Consider the following 27,732-nt stretch of genomic DNA (forward strand, 5'->3'; position numbering starts at 1 on the left):
AGACTGAAAATCACAGTGCTGGTAGGGAACAATTTCTTTCCATCCAGATCAGACTGCAGCTCTAGCCTAAGCCCCAGTGCGACGCTGGCAGAGAGGAAGCTAGGGGAACCTGTGCCACCCTCTTCGGGAAAATACAGGCCACGCTGTGGAGGCCAGTGATCATCCTACTCTGGCGGCACAAGTCACCTAAAGAAGTATTCTGTGACTGAAATTGGAAGCCCCATTTCCCAAAAACAGGGGAGGAAGAGATGGCTGGCCACTGATATCAGCTACTGATTAGTAAATTTGACTGGCTAAAATATAACCCTAAGAACAGCTAAAGTTTGAACCTGTGCAAGAGGCCATTAGCCACCATTCTGACTCCGCCCCCAGCCTGAGGGGAAGCTGGGCTGACCAAATATCACAGTGACTGTAGGAACCAGTTTCCTTCCCCTAGATGGGGTTGCAGCCCTAGTCTAGGCTTCAGCCCCACGTCTAGCAGGGAAGAAACTGACAGGCCCTACACCAGCCTCTCTGGGTAACTGCAGGTATATTCAGATGGCACAGACTGATTAGTTGGAAGTCTACTGGGGCAACTGTAGTCATTTTGGACCTGCACAGCATAGACTGCTGCCCACACGTCCAGTTCCATCGTCACCCCAGGCAGGGGAGAAAGGGGTGGGAAACTTCATCAGTCTCTCTGGGAAACTACAGTCAAGGCCTGCATGACTTGCATTATTACACACAGCTGTGGCTCTGTCCCCTAACCCTGGCAAAGGAGAAAGTTGAGAGAAGCTTCACTGGTCCCTGGGGCAATGAGGGCAGCTTGAGCCTCCAGAGCTTACAGCACCAACTACATCCCGGGCTCCTACTACACAACCAGCTAGGGAGAAAGGGCAAGAAAACCATAAACTAAAGTGAGAAACTGCACTCAGAATACATCTAGTAAGCCAGATGCCACGACACCAATAAAAAATTACAATCCACACCAAGAAACAGGAAGATATGGTCCAGTTAAGGGGATAATATAGGCCTCCAGATCACATAAGGGAGTTGAGACAACTAATCACAGATGTTCAAACAAACCTCCTTAATAAATTCATGAGATGGCTAAAGAGATAAAGGATATTAAGAAGACACTGGATGAACAAAAAGAGGAATTTAAAGCATGCAGAGAAAAATAGCAGATCTTACAGGAATGAAAGGTGCAATGAACGAAATTTAAAAAAAACACTGGAATCATGTAATAGATTTGAGGAGGCAGAAGAAAGGATTGGTGAGCTTGAAGAAATGTCCTCTGAAAGCAAACATATAAAAAGATGAAGAATGGAAAAAATTGAATAAGGTCTCAGGGAACTAAATGACAGCAAGAAACATGCAAACATGCATGTCATGGGGGTCCCAAAAGGAGAACAAGTGCTTGTGAAATTAACGGTGCTTTAAAAAATAATTATCACAGCATTTTCAGGTTTTTATAGTAAATTTTCATGTTATCTTAGCCCCCTCTCTTGCAAGAACCAGAATTCCCACTCAGTCTAAAACAGTGATTTTTCTAGATGCACCAGTTAAAGCAAGGGTAGAAATCATATAGCATCCCCAGGGGATCCCTTTCCTTATCTTTTTTTGAAAGCAGTTTTACTGAGGTATATTCACATACCATACAATCCATCCAAAGTATATGTAGCAGTTTAATATTGATGAATTCCAAAAATAAATATTGAATTATGCCTGTAATCCGATCTGTACCTGGGCATGATTGAGTTATGATTAGGGTGTGGCAAAAGGCATGGCAAAGAACAGAGTTGAGGGTTTCTGAACTTGGAGTTCTGACGTTGGAGTTTGATGCTGAAGACTTAAGCTGGCGTCCCGGGAAGTCAGCATGCAGAGGAAAGAGAAGCCAGCCTCAGGAAGAAAGGAACCTTGAACCCACAGACAAGCAAGCTCCAGGAATGTAGGAACCCAGGAAGCCCGAATCCTCGCAGATGTCGGCAGCCATCTTGCTCCAAATAGACTTTGGTGAGGGGAGTAACTTAGGTTTTATGGCCTGGTATCTGTAAGCTCCTAGCCAAATAAATACTTATAAAAGCCAACCAATTTCTGGTATTTTGCAGATAACTTTGGCTGACTAATACAGAATTTGGTACCAGGAAGGGGGTAGTGCTTTTGCAATTACTGAAATGCTAGAACAGTTTTATAAATGGGTAAGAGTGTTACTTTTTGGAGGAATTGTGAGATGCTTGATGGAAAACGCCTAGAAAGCTTTGAAGAGACTGATGATAGCAATACGGATGCTAAAGAGACTTTTTATGATGCCTTAGAAGTAAATGATGAAACTATTATTGGAAACTGGAGGAAAGGTGATCCATGTTTTAAAGTTGCAGAGAACTTAGCAACATTAACTCCTGGTGTATGGAAGACAAAATTTGAAAATGGTGAGCCTGGTCATTTAGCTGAAGAACTTTCCAAAGTAAACACAGAGAATGCGGCTTGGATTGCACCTTATAGCAAAATGCTAGATGACAGAGATAAGCTAAGGTGTGAACTATTTGGCAAAAAGAAAACAGAAACTGATTCTGGAAGTTCCAAGCCTTTGGAAATCAAGCTCCCAGATGAAAGTGTCCCATTTGAGGACTGAACTAAACTTGGAATTGGTAAATCAAGATTGAAGATGCAGTTATCTAAGAAAGACTTGTGGAAATTCTTACTGTCTGATGGCTTGGACCCTACTTGCTAAACCAATAAGGTTGAGAGAGCTGTATGAACAAAACCACTGCCAGTCTGGAATAAAAAGGACCTAGAAAGGAGAGATTGAAGAAAAAAACAGTTTTAAGAGGAAAACCATGGAAGCTGAGATCTGGACTTAGGACATCACTTTGGGCCAAGAGCAGAACCCCACCCGGGGATACAGAGAGGGTGAGTTTGCCCCAGCAGTTGAAGAGAGTGGATGTTCCCACCTGATGTTCTGGGAGAGTTTTGCTGCCCCAGGGTACAGAGAAGGTAGCGAACATTCCCCAAGGGTTAGGGCAGCTAAGGTCAGCACCCCACAGGTCTGAGAGGGGTGGACCTCCCCCAAAGGTTAGGGAAGGCCAGGTGGTCAACTCATTGCTCTGAGAGGGTTGAGCCTGTATGCCAAAGGTTAGTGGGAATGTTTTCTTCACATAAATGTGCTATGGGGGCTAAGACTCTAACCCAAAGATAGGGTAAGGTATGGCAATCACCCCAACACTCTTGGAGGGAGAGGTCTGGAGCTTGGTCGACACCCAAATGCTTGATGAGGATGGAACCAAGAAAATGGCCATTGGGCAAGACCGTGGAAAGGGTGGGTCCCCATATGGCACCAAGGAGAAGAAACCATCTTCTTAAGAATGATTCTCAGACTTTGAAATCAAATGGAGGATGCCCTGCAGGTTCACTGAATTGTAGAGGACACATGACTCATGTTTCCTTCCCAATTTTTCCTTATTATACTGAAAATGTTTATCCTATGTCTGTCCATTTGTGTACTGGAAACAGATAAATGGTTTTGTAAGTTTCAGGGGTCTGTAGCAGACAGGACTTTGCACCAAGACAACCTGTATTTCTTTAAATTGATTATAATATGATTTAGTACTTAGACTGTAACTGATTTAAGGCTTTTTTGAATATTGTAATAATTTTTTGGAATTCAGAGGGTGGAGTGTAGCAGTTTGATATAATTGATGAATTTCAAAAAGAAATACTGGATTATGTTTGTAATCTGATCTGTACCTGGGCATCACTGAGTTTTCATTAGGGTGTGGAGTCCCCACCCAGTCCCTACCCCTTGGTGGGCGGAGACTCATAGATAAAAGGCAAGGCAAAGGACAGAGCTTTTGATGCCAGGGATTTCTGATGTTAGAGTTTGATGCTGAAGACCCAGGAAGTCAGCACACTGAGGAAAGAGAAGCCAGCCCTAGGAAGGAACCTTCAAGCCAGAGTAAAGCAAGCCCCAGGAACATAGGAACCCAGGAAGCCTGAACCTTTGCAGATGTTGGCAGCCATCTTGTTCCAAAAAGACTTTGGTGAGGGAAGTAACTTAAGTTTTATGGCCTGGTATCTGTAAGCTCCCACCCCAAATAAATACCCTTTATAAAAACCAACCAATTTCTGGTATTTTGTATCAGCACCCCTTTGGCTAACTAATACAGTATACAATCAGTGGCTTTCAGTATATTCACAGAGTTGTGCATTCACCACTATAATCAATTTTAGAACATTTTCATTACTCCAAAAAGAAAAACCCCATACTGCTTAGCAGTCACCTCTCAATCTTTTCCTTTTCTCTTATGCCAAAGACAAAGAGAGAATTCTGAGAGCAGCAAGAGAAAAGCAATGCATAATATATAAGAGATAACCAATAAGATAAAGTACCAATTTTTCATCAGAAACCATGTAGGTAAGAAGACAGTGGTATGATATATTTAAGATAATGCAAGAGAAAAACTTCCAGCCAAGAATCTTATATCCAGCAAGACTGCCTTTCAAAAATGAGAGTGAGTTTAGAATATTCACAGATAAATAGAAACTGGGAGAGTTTTTAACCAAGAGTTCAGCTCTGCAGGAAATTCTAAAGGGTGTACTACAGCCTGAAATGAAAAGACAGGAGACAGAGGCTTGGAAGAGAGTCTAGAAAAGAAGATTATATCAGTAAAAGTAACTAAAAGTGTCAAAAGAGTGGTAAAAATAAAATATGACAGATAAAGCCCAAATATTTAGAGATAAACTTAACCAATGATGTAAAACACTTGTATTCAGAATACTACACCACACTGACATTTCATGTTCACAGATTGGAAGACTGAATATCATTAAGATGTCAATTCTAAAAAAAAAGATGTCAATTTTACTCAAATTGATATGCAGATTCAATGCAATCCTGATAAAAATTCCACCTACATTTTTAAAATAAATGGAAAATATGATTATCAAATTTATTTGGAAGGGTACAGGGTCCTGAATAGCCAGAAATATCTTAAAAAGGAAAAGCAAAATTGGAGGACCCTCACTTCCAGACTTTAAATCATATTACCTAGCTACAGTGATAAAAACAGCACAGTACTGGCAAAAAGACAGATACATAGACCAATGGAACCAAACTGATGGTTCAGAAACAGACCCTCACATCTATGGTCAAGTGATTTTTGACTAGCTTGTTCTGCCAGATGAGGCAGAACAGTCCATTCAACAATGGTACTGAGAAGACTGGATATCCATAGCTAAAAGAAGGAAAGAAGAACCCTATCTCACACCTTATCCAAAAATTAACTCAAAATGGATCAAAAACCTAAATATAAAAGCAAGAACCATAAAGCTTCTAGAAGAAAATGTAGGAAAATATCTTCAAGACCTGGTGGTAGGTGGTGGATTCTTAATGGAGATAAGAGGAGGACTGAGATGGACTATGGATGTTTAATGTACATAGAAGTTTTATTAACTTTACTGTAAAAGTGTGGAAATGTATAGAGTGGATGCTAACACATTACAGTGAGTAACAACTGGTTTATACATGGAAATGTGGCTGAAAGGGTAGTCTAGGAATGTAAATGCCAACTGACAGGAAGCTAGAGAATAATCTAGGGACTGAATAACATAGTAAACCCAGAGATGGTTGAGAACTGTGGTTGATGGTACACAAGTATCCTTTGTGAGCTAAAGTAGGTATACATCACTATAATAGGGAGGGGGGAATGTGGAGATGCATGGGAAAAATACAACCTGAGTGACCTGTGGACTGTGACTAACAATAATAATGTAATATTCATGCATCTATGCTAAAGATGTACTGTGTGGATAATGGGGAAGCATGGAAAAAGTGTGCCAATGTACACAATGGCCCATGGTTGGTGGTAATAGTCAGATGATATTATCTCATAATCTGTAACAAATGTTCCACCACGGTGTGTTGTGTTGATAGAGGGGTGTTGTATGGGAACTCTGCACATGTGCATGATTGTTTTGTAAGTTTACAACCTCTGTCATAAAAATATATTTAAAAAATAATAACAGGATAAGTTGGGGAAAAAATATACCAAATGTAAAATAAGGTCTATAGTTAGCAGTAATATTTTGACAATATTCTTTCATAATTTATAACAAAAGTCTCATGATGGTAGTGATCAGTTGATGTATGGGACCCCTATATGATATTATATATGTTTGCTTTGTAAATTCACCACTTTTATATACATTTATTGTTTATGTATGTTTATGCATAAATGATGTGAAAATAATTATAATAGGTTGAGTTGGTGGAAAATACCTTGGTTAGTAGTAATATTTTAAGGACACTCTTTAATCATTAGTTAAAAATGTTTCACAATAATGCAAGGTATTGGTGGTAGGGTGAGGTATGAGAGCCCTGTATGATGTTACATATGTTTATTTTGTAAGTTCACAACTATCACTATACACTTATTGTTTAGGAATGTTTATAGATGAGTGATATACTTCAATAAATTTTTAAGAAATGGTTAAAATGGGAGAATTATGTTATATATACATCACCGTAATAAAATTTAAAAATAAGTAAAGTGCTTAGCATGTGACAGTCAATAAATAAATGGAACCTACAAAAAAACTGTATACTTCAATTGGGTAGGAAAAACAAATGGAAGGTTTCCATATTCGAAAGGGAAAGGTAAAACTATCTTTATTTGCAGACGACATGATCTCAAATATAGAAAATCCAAAGGAATCCACAGAAAAACTACTAGAATAAATGAATTCAATAAAGTGGTAGGGTATAAGATCAACATGAGAAAATCAATTGAGTTTCTGTCCACTAGAAATACAAAGACGATTAAGGAAACAATTCCGTTTACAGTAGCATCTAAAAGAATAAAATATCTAGGAATAAATTTAACTAAGGATGTGAAAGACATGTACACTGACAATTACAAAACACGGCTGAAAGAAATTAAAGAAGACCTAAATGGCAAGACTTCCCATGTTCATGGATTGAACAAATTCATATTAAGATATCAATACCACTCAGAGCAATTTACAGATACAATGCAATTCTTATCAAAAACACCTCAGCAGCATTTTTTGTAGAATTGGAAAAGCTGATCCTCAAATTCATATGGATCTGCAAGGGGCCCAGAATTACCAAAGCAATTTTGCAAAAGAGGAGTCAAATTGGAGGACTCATACTTCCTGATTTCAAAATTTACTACAAAGCTATCATAATCAAAACAGTGTAGTACTGGCATAAGGACAAATAGACCAATGGAATAGATCTGAAAGTCCAAAAATGGACCCATACATCTATGGCCAATTTATTTTTGACAAGCTTGTCAAGTATGTGCAATGGAGAAACAACAGCCTCTTTAACAAACTGTACTGGAAAAAAATGTATATTCACATGCAAAGCAATGACCCCTATCTCATACCACATACAAAAATTAACTCGAAATGGATCAAGTATCTAAATATAAGAGGTAAAATCATAAAACTAAGACATAAATAGCGACAAATCTTCATGATCTAGGATTCAACAAGGAATTCTTACATATGACACCAAAAGCACAAGCAACAAAAATGATAACTCATCAAAATTAAAACCTTTGTGCATCAAATGACATTATCAAGAAAGTGAAAAGACAACCTACAGAATGGGAGAAAACAGTTGCAAACCATATACTGGATAAGGGTTTAATGTCCAGACTACATAAACAATTTTTTTTTACAGCACAGCAACAAAAAGGGAAATAACCCAACTACAAAAAATGGGCAACAGACATTTCTCCAAACAGGATATACAAATGACCAATAAGTACCTGAAAAGATGCTCAACACCATTAATAATTAGGGAAAATTGAACCAAAACCACAATGAGATAATATTACTTACCAACAAGGGCAGCTATCAATAATAAAACAGAATATTATGAGTACTATGGGGTGAAGATTATGAAAGGAATGCCTGAACATTGATCTTCCAGGGCTTTGTGCTTTGCTCTCACTTAAAATTGAGTATTTACTTCAATTATAATTTAAAAAAAAAACAAACCATAAGCAAATCTGGGACCTTCTCTATTAGAAGGTGATCATCAAGTACAGTTGCCAAGTTAATTTCAATACCCACCTTTGTTTTTATGATTGCCTTAGCCAAAAAGTAAAATTTGGTGGTAGACTTAAAAGAGATGATACAATAGTGACTAATGAAGGCTAATGTGCTCAAGTAGAGCAAATAATTTTTGCCCTAGATGCTCAATTGAGAGCCTAGCCCCAGCTAAGATACTATCCCCCAAGAATTCCTGCTCCAATGCAACACTGATGATATAATAAAAACACTAAGTATACAGGGCTTATTGAGCACCTACTATATGGTGGGCACATAGTCAAGCATTTTAGATAAGGATATTTACATGTAGAGCACTTAGCACAATGTCACTTTAGTCATTTAACATCTCTCTCACCAGTTTTTTCAAGTCTATAAAATGAGGGTAATTCTTACACTGTAGGGCTTTTAAGAGGACTAAATAAGATTATACCTAAATCTTGGCAACAAGCTTAAGTTAGTGTCTCTAACCCCTAAAAACAAAACAAAACAAAATAAAGCAAGAAAAAATTACCTTTGTGTCTTGTGAAAAAACAATGGCCCTCTCAGCCAGGGACCAATGTTAATTAATCTGTCCTTCTCACACTCTCCTGTCTTGGGTTCCATAACATGATTCTCCTGGCATTCTACTTTCCCACTGGCTGCTGTTTCATGTTTGTAAACTCCTATTCTTCCACCTAACCTCTTAACGTTGGTGCTAGGTCTTCTTACTCTTTGTAATCTTATCCATCCTCATGGCTTTTAACACCATCTATGTTCTGACAACTTCCATATTTATATCTGCAGTTCAAATCCATCTGAGTTCCAAATTTGCATATCCAGCTGCATATTTGAAATGCCTATTTGAATGTCTCTCATATATCTCAAACTAAATGACCAATGACCAAAGAAGTCGATTTCCCTCACACCTGTCCCTATCCCTCTACTTTCCATCTCAGTAACAGTCATCATTTACCCAGTTATTCACTACAGAGTCATCATTGATTATTCCCTTTCTCTGACTACATCTCCTCCCCAATTCAATCCACTGCTGAATCCTGTTTGTTTACTAACAAGCATACTGAAAATTCAGTTTTCCATCTCTTCTTCTGCTATCGTGATCCAGGCCATCATAGTAGCCCAGAAACTGACCATCTTTTAACTACCATAAAAAGCTTTCTAACTCTCCTCTACTTCTACTTAATTTTCCAGTTAGAGTAGTTATTTAAAGTTGGGCAGTAGATCACCCTGCCTCTGTTAATTTCTTGGACCTTCTTTAGTTTCCTCCATAGCATTTTACACAATTTTATTTGACTGTTATGTTTTTGTTGGTTGTTTGTCTTCATCACTAAGTTCCATGAAAGTAGGTGCCATGTATGTATTTCTAACCGTAAAGAACAAAGACTGATTCATAACTGGGACTAAAATATTAAATTATTAATTCAAGTATTAGACATTTGAGCAGGACAAGGAGAGAAAATAAGTAAAATATATATCATATTAGATGGTGGCGAGGGCTAAAAAGAAAATTAAAAATATGGTCTTGTGGAGAGTAGGCTTAACAATTTTAAACAAGTTTGTCAGGTGACAATTTAATAACGACCTGAAGGATATAATGAAAATACTCTCTGGAGAAAGAGTGAAGAGTGTTCTTATGAAGAGCATTTAGTGCAAAGGTCCTGAAAAGGGGGAGCATGTCTGGCATGTGAGCAAAGCCATGGCATGGTATAAACCCAGGAACTGAGGAGAAAAAGTCAGAAGGGGAGGCAGTGGGGATACTGTCAGATTATGTTGGGCTTCTTTGTTTGGCCTTATTAGCCTTTATTCTGGGATTAGGAGTGATTGGCGAGCTTTGAGGAGAGAACAGACACGATGATTTATGTTTTACTTGGATCAATTTGGCTGTATCGAAAATAGTCAAGACGTGTTAATAGCTTGGCTCAGGGTGTCCGAAACAGAAACAATGAAAAGTAGACAGATTAATTTCTAATATTGCTGAGAGAAGGTGAGCAACAAGGATAATTCCAAGGAGTCAAAGACTGCTTACTTGGTCATACTGACATCTCAGATTAAAAGGTATAGCCCATTATATATGATGCTAAATAATACTGAGATGTACCTGGTGCAAAAGTATTGTATTTACCAGTTTGGTGGGGTACAGAAAAATTAAAACTAGTATTTAAACTAGTATTTCTATTATAATTGTTGAACAAAGTGTTTCCTGAAATAGAACACACACACACAAAAGGGCAAGATACGATGTTACTAATCCTTCATTTATGCAAAACAAATCTGGTTTCAAACTTGTTTTACTGTTGCAGATTAAAGCTTTCCTTAAAAGACAGTGTTACTTAAACTAGAGTTGAAACCAAAAACTAAGAGAAGTCTTTAAATGGGTTGATAATATACATATTATTACCCTTAAAGTTGTTCCTAGACCACACTCCAAGGAAATGCTTTGAAGTGGGAAAACCCTATTTGTATGAAAATGTTTATGGCTGAATTTTGGTAGACAAATTATGGGGGAAAAATATGTATCTAACAAACAGGAAATGTTTAACGAATGGAATGTGACATTACCATTAAAAATAACTATACAGACTATGCCAGTATGGGAAAGTAAAAAAAAGGAATTTGGTGAACACACAGAACACAAACATAAATTAAGTATATTTTGTTTAACAATGTAAAAATTTCCACAATAAAAAAAGGCCCTATAATACCCATGGAGTTGTAAATAGCCCTTGTCCATGGGCATTTTTCAGAGAAAGTATTTTCTGATTTTTATTAACTCCAAGTTATAAAAGTTTTTAAAAGTAAACATTTAGTTAAGGGATTTAGTTTAGGGATTTCCAGGCTGCTTATAGTACTTTACTGATGTCATAATAAGAATATGACATAAAAAAAAAATACAAGTAACTTTTTGCAAAACCTTTGTTGGCTAAGAGCTAACTTCATATGTAAAACCAAACTATGAAATGAAACAACCAGAATCCTTTGATTCGGAACGCTACTTAAAAGCACAATAAAATTCAATACATGGTTTAAGGTAGTTTATTTAATCTAGCTGAGGTAAATCCAATATCTGAACTGATCAGATTTCAGGATTAAAATCACTTTTTTCAGGAAGTTGATGAATACTTGCAAAACAGTGTTCGTCTAAGCAGCTATCTTAACATACAACTTCTTTCTCGGACCGGTCCTACGTCCACCTATAGTACCACCTTTCAAACCAAGAACAAGAGACCGGACAGGTCCTAAGCTGGGCTCTCATTTTAAAGAGACCGTTTTCAAGATACCAAATCTGGGAAGGTCAGAAATGGGGCAGGGCAGTGGAAGAAAGGGTTGGGGCCGACGGTGCACGACCCTCTTACCTCCAGTTTCTGTAATTCCCAGACGCACAGGGGAACGGCAACCACTATGGACACCAGGTAGATGACCACCGCTAAAGGTCGAATCCACTGTCTCCAGTTCCTCCAGGTACACGTGCAGGGCATGTTTTCGTACAAATCTCGTCCAAGTAGCAAGAAAAAAGAGCTCGAAGGAGATCGTAATGGGGAGTTCTGCGCTCTGGCTGTTTTGTCAACTCGCATACTACGGAGAAAGAACTGTTAGGCGACTTTACCAGCAACTCGAGCCGCCTCGTCCGCGAGAGTTCTGCTCTCTGCTGCTGCCGCAACGGCGGCTGCTCAGGGTGCTACCGAGAAGCTGTGAGGGCTGCATCCTTTCTTCCCCACCTCACATCTACCCAGTTCCTCCACGGTAGAACCTCCGGGTGGAACCGCTGCCCTCACCTGGGGATCGCCCTGAGCTGCGCCTGCACCATGGCCTCGGGAAGAGCAGCGGCGACCAGGTCCGGCCTCTGGGGACCCTCCACACAGGCCGGGTGCTCCCGCTTGCTCTTCTCGTTGGGGGTCGAGCTTCCTCCCTCCGGCGCTCGCAAGGTGTCTTTTCGTCCAACTGTACGAACGGAAGAGAAGCGAAGGCTCAACCCTGAGAACCCCAGGATATCCTCGCTCGCTACCAACCAACAACCCCCAAAGCTTAACCCAAGGCCCGACCCGTCTTCCGGCTCTCTTCCGCTTCCGCCCCTCTTCCGCTTCCGCCCCTGCTGTTGAGGGGGGTGAGTTGCCGGCAGCACCAAACAGGGCCCGCCCCATCCGGCCCACCTCTTCTTCTCTGATTGGCCATTAGCGGGGGCGGGGCTGTGAGGTTGCACGTGAAGTGTAGAGGAAAGAAGACGTGATTAGAGGGTGTAGGAGCTGCAGTGGTGGCCCAATGGCCCTTCGGGATTCTGGAAACGGCAGGAATAGTTAAGACTTGAGGAACTTGAGGAACCGTTCGTTTGTTGACTTTATTCCACTTTTAAACAGTTTTAAAGCCTGGATAGTAAGGGACAGTTCCTTTAAAATTGAACTGGAAGGGAAAAGGCCGTTTTCTGCTTAAAAGACCTCGGATTCTCACTGGACATGGCTACTGGAGGCAGCTGGAATAAGAAGGCAGAGAGGATTGGGGGGCGTTGGCCTAGTTATCTCTGAGATGCTAGAATGTAGGGGTGGGCTGCTCTGTATTTTCTGGATCCTGCAGAAGGGCCTCTCTAAAGCTAGCTTAATTTTAGAAGCAGGTGAAAATTCAGCAATTTAATTTTAGAAACTGAATACCCTTTGCATATTTGGAACTTGTGTTAAAAACATAAGGTTGACATTTCAAAAGGTTGACATTCTGTGTGATGAAAGGAGTTTTTATGAACTTAATGCCTTTTAAGCTAAACCTATAGAGCAGATAATTGGCTATTTTTCGTTTAGATATACTGTGTTTGTGTCACTTTTATTATGGGCTTTAACTGAACTTAATGAATTTTACCATAGAGTTCATTTCTTTACTAGAAAAGTTATGCTTAAATTTATTGGAACTTCTCACTCTGAATTTTTGGAGGAATTCCAGTTATTGTCCCAAAACCAACATTGAAAAATCATGGATTTATTTTTGTTTTTGTTATTAAGAATGAGTTCACTGATTTTAAATTTGGAGTAACAGGGCACAAGGCTTAACTTTAGAGACAGGATAAACTGAAAGACTCTACCATGTATGAAAAAGTATATGGAAGCCAGTGGTGCTCTCCTTTTCACTTCTGATATGCTTTTCTGATTTTACCTAAAGCATACTGCATCCTTTAAAACCCTAGCATGTCCATCCAGCAAAAAGTTTCCCAAAAATTCTCATTTCACGATGCCCTTGGTGTCTCAGTGATTTTTTCATGGTGCTTTTAGACCAAAGAAATATTTAATACTTCCATTTATTAAGTAATTAGGACCAAGCAACTTTATTGTAGATGTTCATATGGTGTCTGACAAATGTTGCTGTGTTTCCCTCAAAAATTTGAAATACCTCACGGTGCTTCTGTGGTTAGTTCACTGCAGTACCCTAGGGCTCTTTCTGTGATTTAATTGCAGTCCAAGGGTCTTTTACTCCTGCTTTTGACCTGGACTTGACGTTTTCCTTGCCCTTGCTTCTTGTTTCATCCTAGATACTATTTTCCACATTTCCAGGGCTTGACTAACATTAATTCCTGATAGCTTTCTTTGCTTTTAGTTTTAATTTTTACATTGTTGATTCAGGTTTTCCTCCCAGTATATTAACTTTTATATTGGGGTTTCTTTATAAAGCCTCTTTGTTAATACTACTGAAATAAATATTTAAATGAATAGAACATGCTCTCATCCTAAAAGCGTCTGTGGCTAGAATTACTGGATTAATTACCATAAGGTTCTCCAGTTTCTTCACAAGGAAGGTGATAAAATATCTTAAGCCACCTGATAATGCTTAGTGGTATTTGTTGTCCTTTATCACCTAAGTGAGGATACTGTGAATGGTGCAAGCAACATGCATAGTAAATAAAAAATTACCTTTCTATAAATTATTACTTACTAGATGAACTTTTCACTAGGTTGGTCTGCAGAGGAATTTTTTTTTTTCTTATCTCAGTTGATGTTTTATTTTTAGGCTATTTCAGTCACAATTCTGGAATATCAAGTTTCAGGGTAAAAGGAATGAGGAAAATGTTAATAATTTAAAATAAATAACAATAAAAACTAGGTAATTCTGAAACTTTGGGAGAAAAAGGTTTCTGATCAGGAAGAAGGTTCTGTGTATTACAAAAAATGTAAGAATGGAAAAGTATCTTTATACTGAGATAAATTCTTTTATGATTTAAATAAAAATTAACATGCCATTTATTTATACATTAGATACTAGACTGAGGTGATTCCCATAAAAAGAAGGCTTTGATTTTACAAATAATTTCAAAATACCACAGGGGGAAAGTGATTCCTCCCTTGCATGGTAGAATATTCTGAGTATGCATAGGTCTGAGTGGAATTTACCAGGTTTGGGCCAGTGTAATACATGCTTCTATTTATATAGCAGTTTTTCTATGTAGAGGTACAACTAGACATTTTTGCTTCTGTATTATAAACCTAATGATTTGTAGTTTCCATTTTTTTCATTTGGGAGAGCAGTGTCTTTGTTTTTAACCTCCCTGCTTAATGCTCTCCCTAGGATCATCTCTAGATCAAGATATAAGAATCAGGCAGTTGTCCCAGGAACTAGTTTTTTTTAAGTTCCCCTCCATTCTCAGGGACCCTAAGTTTGTAATTAGTGTCTCCAGGGAAGAAAACTTATGAGGAAAAAGTACCTTGCCTGATTGTATTTGTCACGGTACCCTGAGAAGCAGAACTGGTAGGAGATATCTGTAAATATTATTAGATTTTTATAAAAATTGTCTCACGCGATTGTGAGGGTAGGCAAATCCAAATTGCTTAGGGCAGGCTACAAGTAGGGAACTCTGATGAAAGTTTTTGATTAATTTCCCAGGAGATGCTGGCTGGCTGAAGTAGAGGTGGAAATTCTTCCCCTCACTGCCAGCATCATGACTTCTTTTTTCTTTTCTTATTTATTTATTTATATACTTATTTATTTATTTATTTCTCATGACTTCTTTTAAGTCATTCAACTGATAGGATGAGAATTCTCTCATCATTGAAGGCAGTCTCTTCAGTTGATTGTAGATATAATTAGCCAAAGATGTAATTAACTAACTGATGATATAAGTCCATAAACTATCTTCACAGTAACCATCAGACCAGTGCTTTCTTGACCAAACAACTGGGCACCATAAACTGGCCAAGTTGACACATGAATTTAACCATCATACTTGTGTATTACTTTTATTTTGCTGCCCTAACAAGGGAGCTCAAACATAGTGGCTTAGATAATACATATTTTTTATCTTATTTTTCTGGGGGTCAGAAGTCTGATATGGGTCTCAGAGTGCTAAAATCAGGGTGTCAGTGGGGCTGTGTTCCTTTTTGGAGGCTCTTGGGGAGGATCTGTTTTCTTGCTCATTTTGGTTGGTGGCAGGTCAGAGATCCCTGTTGGAATTGTAGGTCTGAGGTCCCTGTTTACTTGTTGGTTGTCAAGTGAGGGCTGTTCCTAACTTCTAGGTGATGTCCACTTTCCTTGGCTTCTGGTCTCCTTGCTGTACCTTCAAAGCCAGGAACAGCGAGTCGAGTCCCTTTTTTGTCATGTCTCTCTCTGATCCCCTTTTCTTCATTCATCTTAGTTTTAAGGATCCATTTGATTAACTTGTGCTCATGTAGGTAATCCACAATAATTTCATTGTCTCAAGGTCTGTAACCTTAATCAGAAGATAGATGGTAGAGCTTAAATGACAGTTTAGTTTAGGTACAGTTACCATGAAGAGTTACAGAGGTGGAATGATAATAAGAGTGTTTTGAAATGAAGTAAATGGGCAGCCCACTAAAGGTTCTCTTTGATCCGTAGTAGAAGGGATACTTCTATGTCTGCTGTGCAGAAACTAACTAGACACCATTCTTAGAATTCATGGCTTCTCACCAGTTTCACGGACCTGAGCCTGTTCACAGACCTGAGACCCTTGAATGGAGAGAGGACTAGATTTATGAATGAGATAAAGCAAAGGGGACATGAAGACTTAATGAAAACAAATCAGGGAATAATGAATGAACTGGAGGCATTTTGTGGTCAGAAGGTTGGATGTTTGAGTATAAGATTTCAGAGGTAGCCATGGGAGCAGCTGGGTGATAATGGAGGAGGTCAGGGAACAAAGAAGCAAGAGTGGAGTATGACTCTTCCAAGAGGACATTGTCAAGGAAAAGGAGGATGGCAGCACTCAGAACAAAGAGAAAGACTTCAGCACATGCTAAATTATTAATTAATGAGGGAGGTCAGATTATGACTGCATGAAGAAGGGTAGAGGATACTATAGTTGAATGGCATGGCTCTCCAAGATGCAGGGATTTTGACATAAAGATGGCAGAGAAATGATACTCTGGACAACACACTGGGGAGCATGGAGGATGTCCACCCCACCTCTGGACCCTGCAGTGTGAGAGAGGATGTGACCATTCTGTTATTCCACCCACCTACCAAGTGTGTTATTTTAACAATTGTAGTTTTAAATGTCAATTGTTTCTTTTCTTGTAGTGGACTTTTTTTTGCATAATGTGTGTCCTTTTTCTGTAGCTATTGTTTATATGTGTTTTTAAGGTTTTTTCTTTTTTTAAAAGATTTATTTTTTATTTATTTTTCTCCCCTCCCCCCCTCCATTGTCTGCGCTCTGTGTTCATTCACTGTGCATTCTTCTTTGTCCGCTTGCATTCTTGTCAGCGGCACCGGGAATCTGTGTCTCTTTTTGTTGCATCATCTTGCTGCGTCAGCTCTCTGTGCGTGTGGTGCCACTCCTGAGCAGGCTGCACTTTTTTCGCGTGGGGTGGTGGCACAGCACTCCTTGCATGCATCAGCACGGCGTGTGGGCCAGCTCACCACATGGGTCAGGAGACCCTGGGTTTGAACCCTGGACCTCCTATGTGGTAGGCGGATGCTCTATCAGTTGAGCCAAATCCGCTTCCCTGTTTTTAAGGTTTTAAGCCATCTATTTATATATATTTTAAGTCCCCTCCACCTTTGTTTCCTATAGCATATATCTTATTGATCTTGAGTTTGCTATTGGCTAAATTTGGCTTTCTTCAAAGATATGGTAACTATAGATTATTTGGAGTTGAGGAACTAGATTGAACAGTAACAATAGCAGACATTTCTTCCATTCAAGTTTAAATCCCTGTTCATCTGGCATGAATAAAATGACTGATTTCAAGAACTCTTGTTCTCGTGGTTGTTTGGGGGAAATAAAGGGAGGACATATAGCCAAATGGCTGTCCATTAGGGTGTGTGAATAGTTTGTGACATTGTAACCCTTCATCACTGAGGTAGCCTTAAATTACCTGAGTGAGGTGCTCATGCATAACCGGTTCTCCTGTCCTTCCTGGACCCTGAGGGGAGCACACTACCCTGTCCCCCTTGCACTTAGGAGACACTTGTCTGGGCCAATGGGTTATGAGGGGAAGTCATATGTCACTTCCAGGCTGAAATTTAAAAAACATATATTTCAAAATTTCTAAAATTAACAAAAAAGTCTGTTCCCGTGAAGCAACAACCCCCCTGAAGTATTTACTGAAATATTTACTTGCTGGAGTAAGACTTTCCAGTACGCTCTTCTCTACCCCACCAAACCTTGAAGTGTCATGTCAAAATGGAGGTGCACAAGATGGAAGCAACTTGAAGTTCTCAACCAACACATGGAAGGACAGGTGCCCTTATGAGTTCTTTGGATCCACAGCAGACTTTGCATGGGTGATAAACTTTTGTTGCATTAAGCCACTGATATTTTGATTTAGTATGTTTCCTGCATGCCAATGGCCTATGCTGACTAATATATTGGGCCCACTTCATCTTTCTCTGTTTCCTATATTCCCATTCATTCATTGAACTCATTTTAAAAATAAATTTGTTTGTAAATCAGTTTTGGATTTACAGAAAAATTGTAAAGATAGTGCAGAGTTTTCCCATATACCTCACAACCAGTTTCCCCTATTATTAACATCTCACAATAGTATGGTACATTTGTTATAATAAATGAACCAATATTGATACTTTTTTATTAGCTCAAATCCATACTTTATTTAGATTATTTTAGTTTTTGCCCAATGCCCTTTTTCTGTTTCAGGATCCTATCCAGAATACTTATCACATTATAGTTAGTTGCCATGTCTCCTTAAGTTCCTCTTGGCTGTGACCATTTCTCAGACTTTCCTTGTTTTAGATGATCTTAATAGGTTTTGAGGGGTTCTGGTCAGATGTGGACTTTTGTAGAATATCCCTCAATTTGGATATGTCTCATGTTCTCCTCATGAGTAGACTGGAGTAATTCAGTTTGGAGAGGAAGACCACAGAGGTAAAGTGACATTTTTATTTCATCATATTAACATCCCATCTTGTCATGTTAACATGATTTATTACTGCTGATATTGACCTTGATCATCTGACTGAGATACACATTTCTTCACTGAAAAGTTACTGTCCTTTCTTTCTCTTTCTACACTGTACTGTTTGGAAGGAAGTCCCTACCTATAATCCACATGTAAGGAGTGGGGAGTTATGCTCTACATCCTTGAAAGCAAAGTATCCACATAAATAATTGCACAAGAGATTTTTCTCTTTTTCCCCATTTATTCAATCACTTATTTTATATCAGTATGGCTTCATAGATACTTTATATACAATTTGGATTATAATTCAATATCACTTTATTTTGTTGTTAAACAAATAACAAAGTTTCAGCTTTGGCCAATGGGAGCTCTTTCAGTTGGCTCCTATGTCCCCTTTGATATACCCTTGTTGTTGTGGGGCTTAAATGTGTTTATTTATTTATTTATTTAGCAGCACTGTCTTACTCTCTGGTACTGTAAGATGCTAAGATGCTTCAGGATTATCTTGAATATTTCCTGACCTATTCCTGGAATCTATCATTTCTCCAAAGAGTCTTGGTTCTTTTTTTTTTCTTTTTTGGAGAATGCTATTAGAAACCAAGATCTGGATGCTAGCTGTGCTCATTGCTACTGGGATATCATTGATTCTAGGTTCTCTCAGTTGATGGAGAAAGGGAAAATATATGTGTATATAATTACCTGTGTATATCAACCCATTTTTAAAGCACATAATTTGTTTGTAGGACTGTGTCAGGGAATATGGGAATGCAAAAAGTATAAACTTGGGTTTTTATTTCAAGGAGATACTAATTTGTTTGATGAGGCAAGACAGGTACATTTGAAAAAGTTAAAGAGTAGTAGACCATGTAAAAATATTTCAAGACTGTATGATGAAGTGTCAGATGAATAATAAAAGCTGTAGACCTTATAGATCTTATTTCCAACTCTTTGTTTGTCCCTTGGTTCTCCAAAGAACACACCACTGGTTCTCAAAGTGTGATGCCTGGATCAGTAGCACTGTCACCACTGGGGCACTTGTTAGAAATTTAAGTTCTACTGACTCATTCTAGACCTACTGAATCTGAAACTACGGGGTGGGGCCCAGGAACCTGTTACTTTATCAAGCCCTCCAGGTAATTCTGATATAGCCAAAGTTTGAGAAGCACTGCCCCAAGTCCATGGTGAATTGTGCAAAAGAAAATCACATGAGTAACAATGTATTTGGGGAAAATAGAATTTGAAAATAAATCCTACTTTAGAGAGTTGTAGTTAAAGCTTTATCCAAGGACTTACTCATGTCACTGGCCAAATACTGATACTCAGTTTCTCTCATTCCCCAAGTCTCTGATTTTTTTGGGGGTGGCGGGGGGTGGGAGGGGGTGGGGGGAGGGCAGGCAAGTGGAGGCAGGGGAGTTTTCTTTTAATTGTGTCAAGTGGCAGCTTCCTTACTCCTGTTGGGTTTTGTCTTTGATATTTTCATTTTCTTTTGAATATCTTTCCAAAGAGTCTCACTATTTTGGTGTGCTTGTGGCCATCTCCATTAGATAGGATGAAGATTTAGCCGCTAGAACAGATTTCCAAAATAACAAGTGCCTTAACTAAAATGAAAATGGATTTATCCGTAATGTAACTGTTCAGGCATAAACAGTCCACTGTTGTGTAGTGACCACTATAGTGTCAAAAGCCCAGGCTCCTTCTTGTTTCTCTGTTCTCTCTAGAATGTTGCTTTCTTTTCCTTGGCTCACCACCAAGTCTTTATTCCAGCTACCAGAAAATTGGGACAAGGAGGGTCCACCCCTTCTTCAGAGCATGAACCTGAAGTTGCACACCTCATTTCTGCTCACATCCTGTTGGCCAGAAATGAGTGCCATGACTACATCTACCTGCAAGGGAGGCTGAGAAATGTAGTCTATATTCTGGGCAGTTGTGTGCCCAGGTAAAAGTTGGGACATCCTTTAGTATCAAGGAAGGGGGAAACAGATTTTGGTGGACAACTTTTGGTCTCTGCTATACATCACTTTTAGTACTTTTATACATTCAGGACTTCAATGACTTTAGTTTTTTTTTTTTTTAATGTCTTCCATCATTTCAGTGGGAGTTAGAGAGAAAAGATAAATATTTATGTTTAGTTTTTTGTCTTGAGGCAAAACCTGTGACCTATTTTCCAACTGCCCCCCCCTCCCCCTTTTTGGACACTGGGGCTGGGAATTGAACCCAGGACCTCATATGCAGGAAGCCAGTGCTAACCACTGAGCCACATCACCCCGCTCCTCCCCAGCCCCCCATAGAATTAGAGCAGAGGCATTCTTCTTTGCCTGTCCAGCCAATTGGATGCACTCCGTTGAGACCTTGAACCTTGAAGGAACAACACAAAGACATGGTTACTGGATTTCGTTTAGGTTCTTTGTGCTGGAGAAATGAATTTCAAGAGCATGTTGGGTGAATTAGGCCAGTAATTTATTCAGGTAGGGAGGGAAGAGAAATGGGAGAAAATAATAGATCAGGGGTCCCAGGTAGAGCGGAAGGGGCTGAAAAGTGATAGAGAGTGCTGATTTATAGGCTACAATTTACCATTATAGGTTATAAATCCCCAGGTTTACTTGCATGGTGATCCAAATGGGGGAGAAGGCAACCAGAGTTGGGGTCCAGAAGCAAGAGAGCATCAGAGAGAGAACTCAGGCCCAGCGCTGCTTTTTGAACTGCTAAATATCCTACCCCTTTGCTTATGTCAGGGGAGGAGTTCCAGCTGTTCACCGCTTTGATTGCTTATTTCTCCCATCAGTCCCCCAGGAAGGCTCAATGATAAAGTCCTTAGGTAACACCTGGGGCTTCTCCTGGCTTCTGGAGGAGTCTTCTTCTGAGTGCCAGAATCTTGGGCACTCATCTTGGTGTTACTGATGTCCACATGGGCTTCTTGCCAGGTTCCAGATCTATCTATTGATTCCCTATCTTACTAGCCTGCTTCAATATGAGTAGTCAGAGACCTTTAGTTGGCAGAGTGGTGAGCTCCATGGTACAGCAGCAACTGTCCTGTGGTCATAGGCCGGAGCAGGCAGTTCCTGTGGCACCATCTGAAATACCCAGTTTGTTTTAGGTTCTTGCCCATTTTCTGAAACCTGTTTTTCCAGACTTCCCATTGGTTGAGTGAGATGTGAAGAAGGCGGAGATAACCAAAAACATAATAGAAAGTATGATTCAGGAGATTGTTGACTTACAGCATATCTGAATTATAGCATTGCCTCCTTTCTTATATGTAAGTTAAGGCATTGTTTATAAAAACTGGTACCTTGGGATCTGGAATATATATATACATGAAAGGATATGAAAGACTTGGTAGGACTCTAAACCCACTGTTCCCTTGCACGTCTAACCAGCAACTCCGCCCTGATGGAGTCACTTTGGAAGAGGGAGCCAATCCTCACACCTACTTGTGACTCACTCCTATTAAACTCCACACTTATACCTTAAGTCACATCCAGCATGACTGGGGGGTTGAGGGAGGATGGGGTGGGGTGGGGAGCTAAATAGAAAATCAAACGCAGAAGGAGAAAGCTTGAACACTAAAAGAATTATGATAATTTGCTAATTTTATAATTAAAACATATGGAGACTTGTGTGGGAGTGGATTCCGAGGGTGCTTAGTAAGGGAAGAACATAATTTTAGATTGGGCTGCATTTATCAATATAGGTGCACTTACCAGCGTTATAATTTAATGTGCAGTTGGAGTGGTTGGGATGATTCTAGATGACTGTAATCTGCACTCAGTGGGTCCATACTACATGAAGTCAAGGTGCTAAAAGTTTCCTTGGCATAACCCAGAGAAAGATATTTAGGCTTTGGAAATAGGGAACTAGAGTGGATTTTTCAAGTGCAGACACCCAATCAGCCACCTTCTAACTTTATCTCCTCTAGAAGTTCCAGAATACACTCTTGATCAAGGTCTAGAAAAAATCCATTGGTGAAAGAAGTGCAACTATCTTTGGAAAGTGCTTTAGTGGCTGTTATCTCTAATTTGTGGCTGCTACAGAGGAACAACACAGTTAATATAGGCTCCCTAATTTCATTGAAGATAGGAGGATTTACATGTGGTAAAAGCTGAGTAGCAGTACTTATTAGATAGAAAAAAAGTGGTTTCAGTTAGTATAAAAGGCAGCAGGTTTTGTATACCATGACCTCAGTTGCTAACTGATCTAGGAATCCTTAAGATTTTTAAGAACTATGAAGGATCTGAGATTAGCCCGTTACAGTTTCATAGAGGCTGGTAGAAGATATGAGGCATCTGGGTCAGGGAAAAAGGACTGTTACTCACAGCACAGCAGGCAGCATGAGCTGCATATTTGCATCAGTCTCTCTTGCCTTTCAAGTCCCTTGGGGCAATAAAGAAACCCAGGTAGGGAAGCAGATGTGGCTCAAGTGATAGAGCTTCCACCTACCATATAGGAGGATCTGGGTTTGATCCCTGGGGCCTCCTGGCAAAAAAGAAGAAGACAACGTATGCCTGTGCAGCAAGCCAGTGTCTGTGCAAGTGCCTGTGTGGTGAGTCAGCGTCTGCATGAGTGCCCACGTGAGTGCCTGTGTGGTGAGCCAGTGTCCTGTGCAAGTGAGTCATGCAGCAAGATGATGATGCATCAAAAAGAGGGACAAGGAGAGAGTCAAGGTGAAGCGCAGCAGAAACAAGGAACTGAGGAGGCACAATTGACAGGGAACCTCTCTCTCTATCTGAGATCTCCAGGATCGAATCCCGGTGAATCCTAGAGGAGAGAAAATGAGAAGAGAAGACAACACAGACGCAAAAACAGCAGGGTGGGAGGAGGGGAAGGGGGAAAAATAAATAAATAAATCTTTTTTAAAAAAAGAAGCCCATGTAGATGCTGTACATGCAGCAGGTTTCCATCACACTAAGAAACCCCAAGTTTAGAAAATCCCAGTTTTTTAATAATGGGTTGCAGGCAAACCTACTCAACCTTTGTTCTGTAGTAAGACATCTGTGTTTCCTGGTGAGGAAAAAAAAATTGCTCTTGCCTCAGAAGGAAACACCTCCATCTTTCAAGGCTCTTTGCTATAAACACGTCCTTGAAAAGATAGTCTGGAATGAAAGCTGATAAAAAAAACAAGAGAGCAAGCAAAACCAAACCAAACCAAACCAAACAAACAAAAACATGGTGAAATGCCATTGTGAATTGTCTCCCAATAAGGCCTAATCTAGATAACCAGACCTACTTGATTTGTATTACTAAAAATTATACCAGGAAGCAGATTTGGCTCAACTGATAGAGCATCCGCCTACCACATGGGAAGTTCTGGGTTCCATCCCCAGGGCCTCCTGACCTGTGTGATGAGCTGGCCCATGCACAGTGCTGTTGCGTGCAAGGAGTGCCATGCCATACAGGGGTGTCCCTCACATAGGGGAGCAGGGATTGTGCCCCATAAGGAGAGCTGCCCAGCATGAAAAAAGTGCAGCCTGCCCAGGAGTGGTGCCACAAGCATGGAGAGGTGATGCAGCAAGATGACGCAACAAAAAGAGACACAGATTCCTGGTGCCACTGACAAGAATACGAGTGGACATAGAAGAACAAACAGTGAATGGACAAAGAGAGCAGACAACTGGGGAGGGGGGCGGGGGGAAGGGGAGAGAAATAAATAAACCCTTAAAAAATAAAAATAAAAATTATACATTTGATGACTAGCAGCCTGAGTTGAACCAACCTGAGTTACTTGCTTTCTTCTCTATGGCAGCTCACTTTAATAAAATCCCTTTAATAAAAATAAGGCCACATATCTTTGAAAAATTGAAAGTACATTCTGTGAATCTTCCTCTAAGTTTTGTCTGAAAGCACCTGCCTCAGATGTATCAGGGAAACTATGTACAGGGTGAAGGGGAACAGCCATCCCTTTCTTTTGTTATTTTCAAAAAATGCTTTCAATTAAGATTACTTGCCAAATTATTCCAAATAATGATTTATCAAGGCTATTGGTCATGTGATTCAGTCAAGATTCTAGCTGAAAATACCTGATAAATCCAGTTGAATGATTTGAGGAGAGTTTATTAGAGAGACTGTTTACAAAGGTTTGGCAGAGAGTATGGAAATCACTTGGGATAGTGCAGTAGGGGCAAAGAGGAGAAAGTAGTTACTAGAACATAGAGATGCTATGTGAAATGGGCCACCTAAAAACAGCTGTGAAGGTGTCTTAGTTTGCTGGGGCTGCTGCTATAACGAATCCAAAAAACTGGTTGGCTTAAGCAATAGGAAATTATTGTCTTAGTTTTAGAGGCTAGAAGTCCAAAATCAAGGTCTCAACAAGTCATACTTTCTCCTGGAGTCTGTAGCATTGGTGCTGAATTGCCACCATCTTTGCAGTTTCTCAGTTTACATCTCTGTGTCTGTTTCATGGTAATCTCTCTGTCTCTGTCTCTGTCTCTCTCTGGCTTCTACTTCTGCATCCAATTTCCTTTCCATTTGAGGACTCTGGTCATAGGAATTAAGTCACATCCTGAGCCACTTTAGCATCATCTAAATAGGATCTTCAAAGATCCCATTCACAAATGAGTCCATACCCTGACTCACCTTAATGTATTCAAAGATAATACTTACAAATGGGTTCACATCCATATGAATGTGGTTTACAACTTGAACATGTTCTTTGTGGGGTACATGATTCAGTCTCCAAGAGGAGTTGTGGAGGGGTGATCTTGCAAAGGGGAGCTGGAACAATCAATGCTTGACCTCACTCACTTTCCTTCCTCTGATCTCATGCCCATGGCCCCTATTGGTCAAACCCAACTGGAAGCCTGGGTACAAGGGGCCCTGTTGATGTAGTCCAAATAGATCATCCTCCCAGGGCACAGAGCAGGGCAGAGAAGGGTAGAGGATGGATTTGGAGTGACAAAAGGAAAAAAATTCAGCATAGCATAATAAAATAGAAAGTATTAAGAAAATTTTTACTTGAAATATTCTGACTCCCCAATGCTTTCATTACTGGCTAACTCATTTTATTATGAGAGGGAAAGAATATGTTTGGGACATAAATCTGCCTTAATTTATATGATAAACAGTATTGTTTATTTTTATTCTACACATATATAAATATTGAGGATTTACATTTTACTTACTAATGTTCTCCTGAAATTTGGCTAATATCACACCATCATAGCTCCTATTTTATAGGTAGAAAATCTGTTCCATTATGATTTTTAAATATGCCCTCATTTTTATGTGACCACTGACCTGGCCTTCTGTAGATTTGATGCAATTTTTCAGCCACTTTCACATCTGATTTTCATCACTATGGGTTGAGTGAACTATGTGACCATCTACAGTGATTATGAAGGGGCTTGCAACGATAGGATCAATGATGCCAAAGCTTGGTCATCCTGTACAGAAATATTCTTCTCAAGAAGCAGTTTTAAAAAAAAATTCAGTGATAAGAAAAATGCTGACCCATCCAAATTCTTTTCCATTTGAATTTTCAGCTACACTGTCACCAGCATTTTTTAATGCTAATATAGTAGGACAAATGTCTTGAAATAAGTGCCCTGGTATCTTTGGAAAGAGCAAATGGGTGACAACATTCACATCTGAAGTTTACGGTAACATTGAGCTGACTTTACTGGTTATCTTCAGGAAGCCCAAAGCTGCTTGACATTTACTCTCTGAAGAGGTGAAATGAGGGAGAGTGAGATCAAATTTTGAAACTGAAGACTGTGGTAAAAATTTTATGCAAGAATATTTAATACCAAAATGAAACTTAGTGGTTCACTTTTCTTTTCAGTTATAGTGAATCCATAAAATTTCTAATAATGAGCTACTATTGTATATTGCATTAGCTATTCCATTGTCTTCTTCATTTTTGGCCTTAAATAATTTCAACTTTAAGAAAGGTCTGTAGTTTCTTAAACAGATAATTTTAAATTTAATAGAGAGGGAGAGAGAGAGAAGAGTTAAAAATTCTGGCAGGGTATTGTTTTGTTTGTTTCCTCCCAGATATGGTTTGTAAAGCTAAATGTTTTCTTTGTTATGAAAGCCTACTGCTATGAACTCGTACTTCAACCTATAAGCAGCTATTGGGGGCTGCATAATCCATTTTACTACTGATTAAAATTTTTTTTTCTTTAGTCTTAACTGAAACATTTTCTTCAAGAAAATATTAGGGATCTTAAAATTTGTCCCTCAGCTGCTATTTTCCTCACTTTTAAAAATCTTTCAGCTGCTTTTTTCATCACTTTTTTTTTTTACAGGAAAAAAACTTCTTCTCAAGAGAAGTTTGATTATGTTTATTAGGGGTCTGAAAGTTGCCTGAATGTACCACAAAGGATCCATTTCTCTCAAATCTCATATTTTAGTTGATGAATTTTTTGCAACTTTGCAACCTAGTCCATTATGTGTATATGTATGTGTGTATGTATTTATATTGAATTTGTTTTAATTTTTTGGGAGTTTTACTTTATTTACCAGTACCTGGTAACATTATTGTCATATTTGTCCTGTGGCTCTGAATATCCCTAGAGACATTGCTACTTTGTCATTTGTCTTATGGACCAAGTTTGAGTTACGTTAGACATACAGATTTCCGGACTGTTTTTCAGTCATCCAACAACTGTTTACCAAGTATCTACTATGTGACTGGCATACTAGTGAGAACCAGCATACTTAGTCTTGCCTCTGCACCTTTGCCTGTGCCAGGCCCTTGTTTAAAGTGCCCAACCTCCCTTCTTTCCACTGATTACATTCCTATCTCTGGATCTACCCTGCCTTCTCACCTTACTCTGAACTCAGCTTTGCGAAAACTTAAACCAGTTTCTGTACTGGATGACCCCAGTGGCTCAACTCCAGGCAGCCTAGCAACAGGTTAGCTCAGCAGAGAGGATTTAAGTTTCAAGGTTGCAACCAGTGGTGATTTGCAAGTTTACATCTGAGAAAAGGCTATTTCTTGTACCAGCTAGGTAGAATCTCCCAAAGTGGTTGAATGATCCCTGCCCCTCTCTAATCTTCTATGAATAAGCAAGGTGGCAGGGGATCCATGCACCTTCCTGAGAAGCCCATATGCAAGGCTGGGGTACTGAATGCACCATGCTTGCCTTGTGCCATTTCTTTGGGCCTATACTATGAGATACAAAGGGCTTGTTATTATTCAGCAGGACTGTTTGGACACCTATTCTTACAAAGATCTATCTTACTATTTAAATGTTTTCTGTATTTGCTTCATTTAGAAAAATTTGATACAGTATTGAGCAGATAAACACTCAACAAGTGTCTGATGGTTACAAGAGTGAAGAGTATACACTTGAATTGTAAAAATTTTCCCAGTGGAATAATATCTCATGATTATCTT

The 27,732-nt window shown here is 39.3% G+C and overlaps 1 protein-coding gene across 1 annotated transcript in view; it reads right to left on the reverse strand.

The window, feature by feature from the left end:
• TMEM184C (transmembrane protein 184C) overlaps positions 1-12,181 on the reverse strand; it is a 46,654-nt gene extending 34,473 nt beyond the window's left edge. The window contains exons 1-3 of the mRNA XM_071214458.1: positions 12,099-12,181; positions 11,832-11,997; positions 11,412-11,631 (exon numbers count right to left, since the gene is read on the reverse strand). Of these exons, the coding sequence (XP_071070559.1) occupies positions 11,412-11,631; positions 11,832-11,863 (252 nt within the window). The 5' untranslated portion in view covers positions 11,864-11,997; positions 12,099-12,181. The remainder of the gene's footprint in view (positions 1-11,411; positions 11,632-11,831; positions 11,998-12,098) is intronic.
• Between the last annotated feature and the right edge of the window lie 15,551 nt (positions 12,182-27,732).

This window comes from Dasypus novemcinctus, chromosome 1 (assembly GCF_030445035.2).
Source record: "Dasypus novemcinctus isolate mDasNov1 chromosome 1, mDasNov1.1.hap2, whole genome shotgun sequence".
Classification (NCBI taxonomy): Eukaryota; Metazoa; Chordata; class Mammalia; order Cingulata; family Dasypodidae; genus Dasypus; species Dasypus novemcinctus.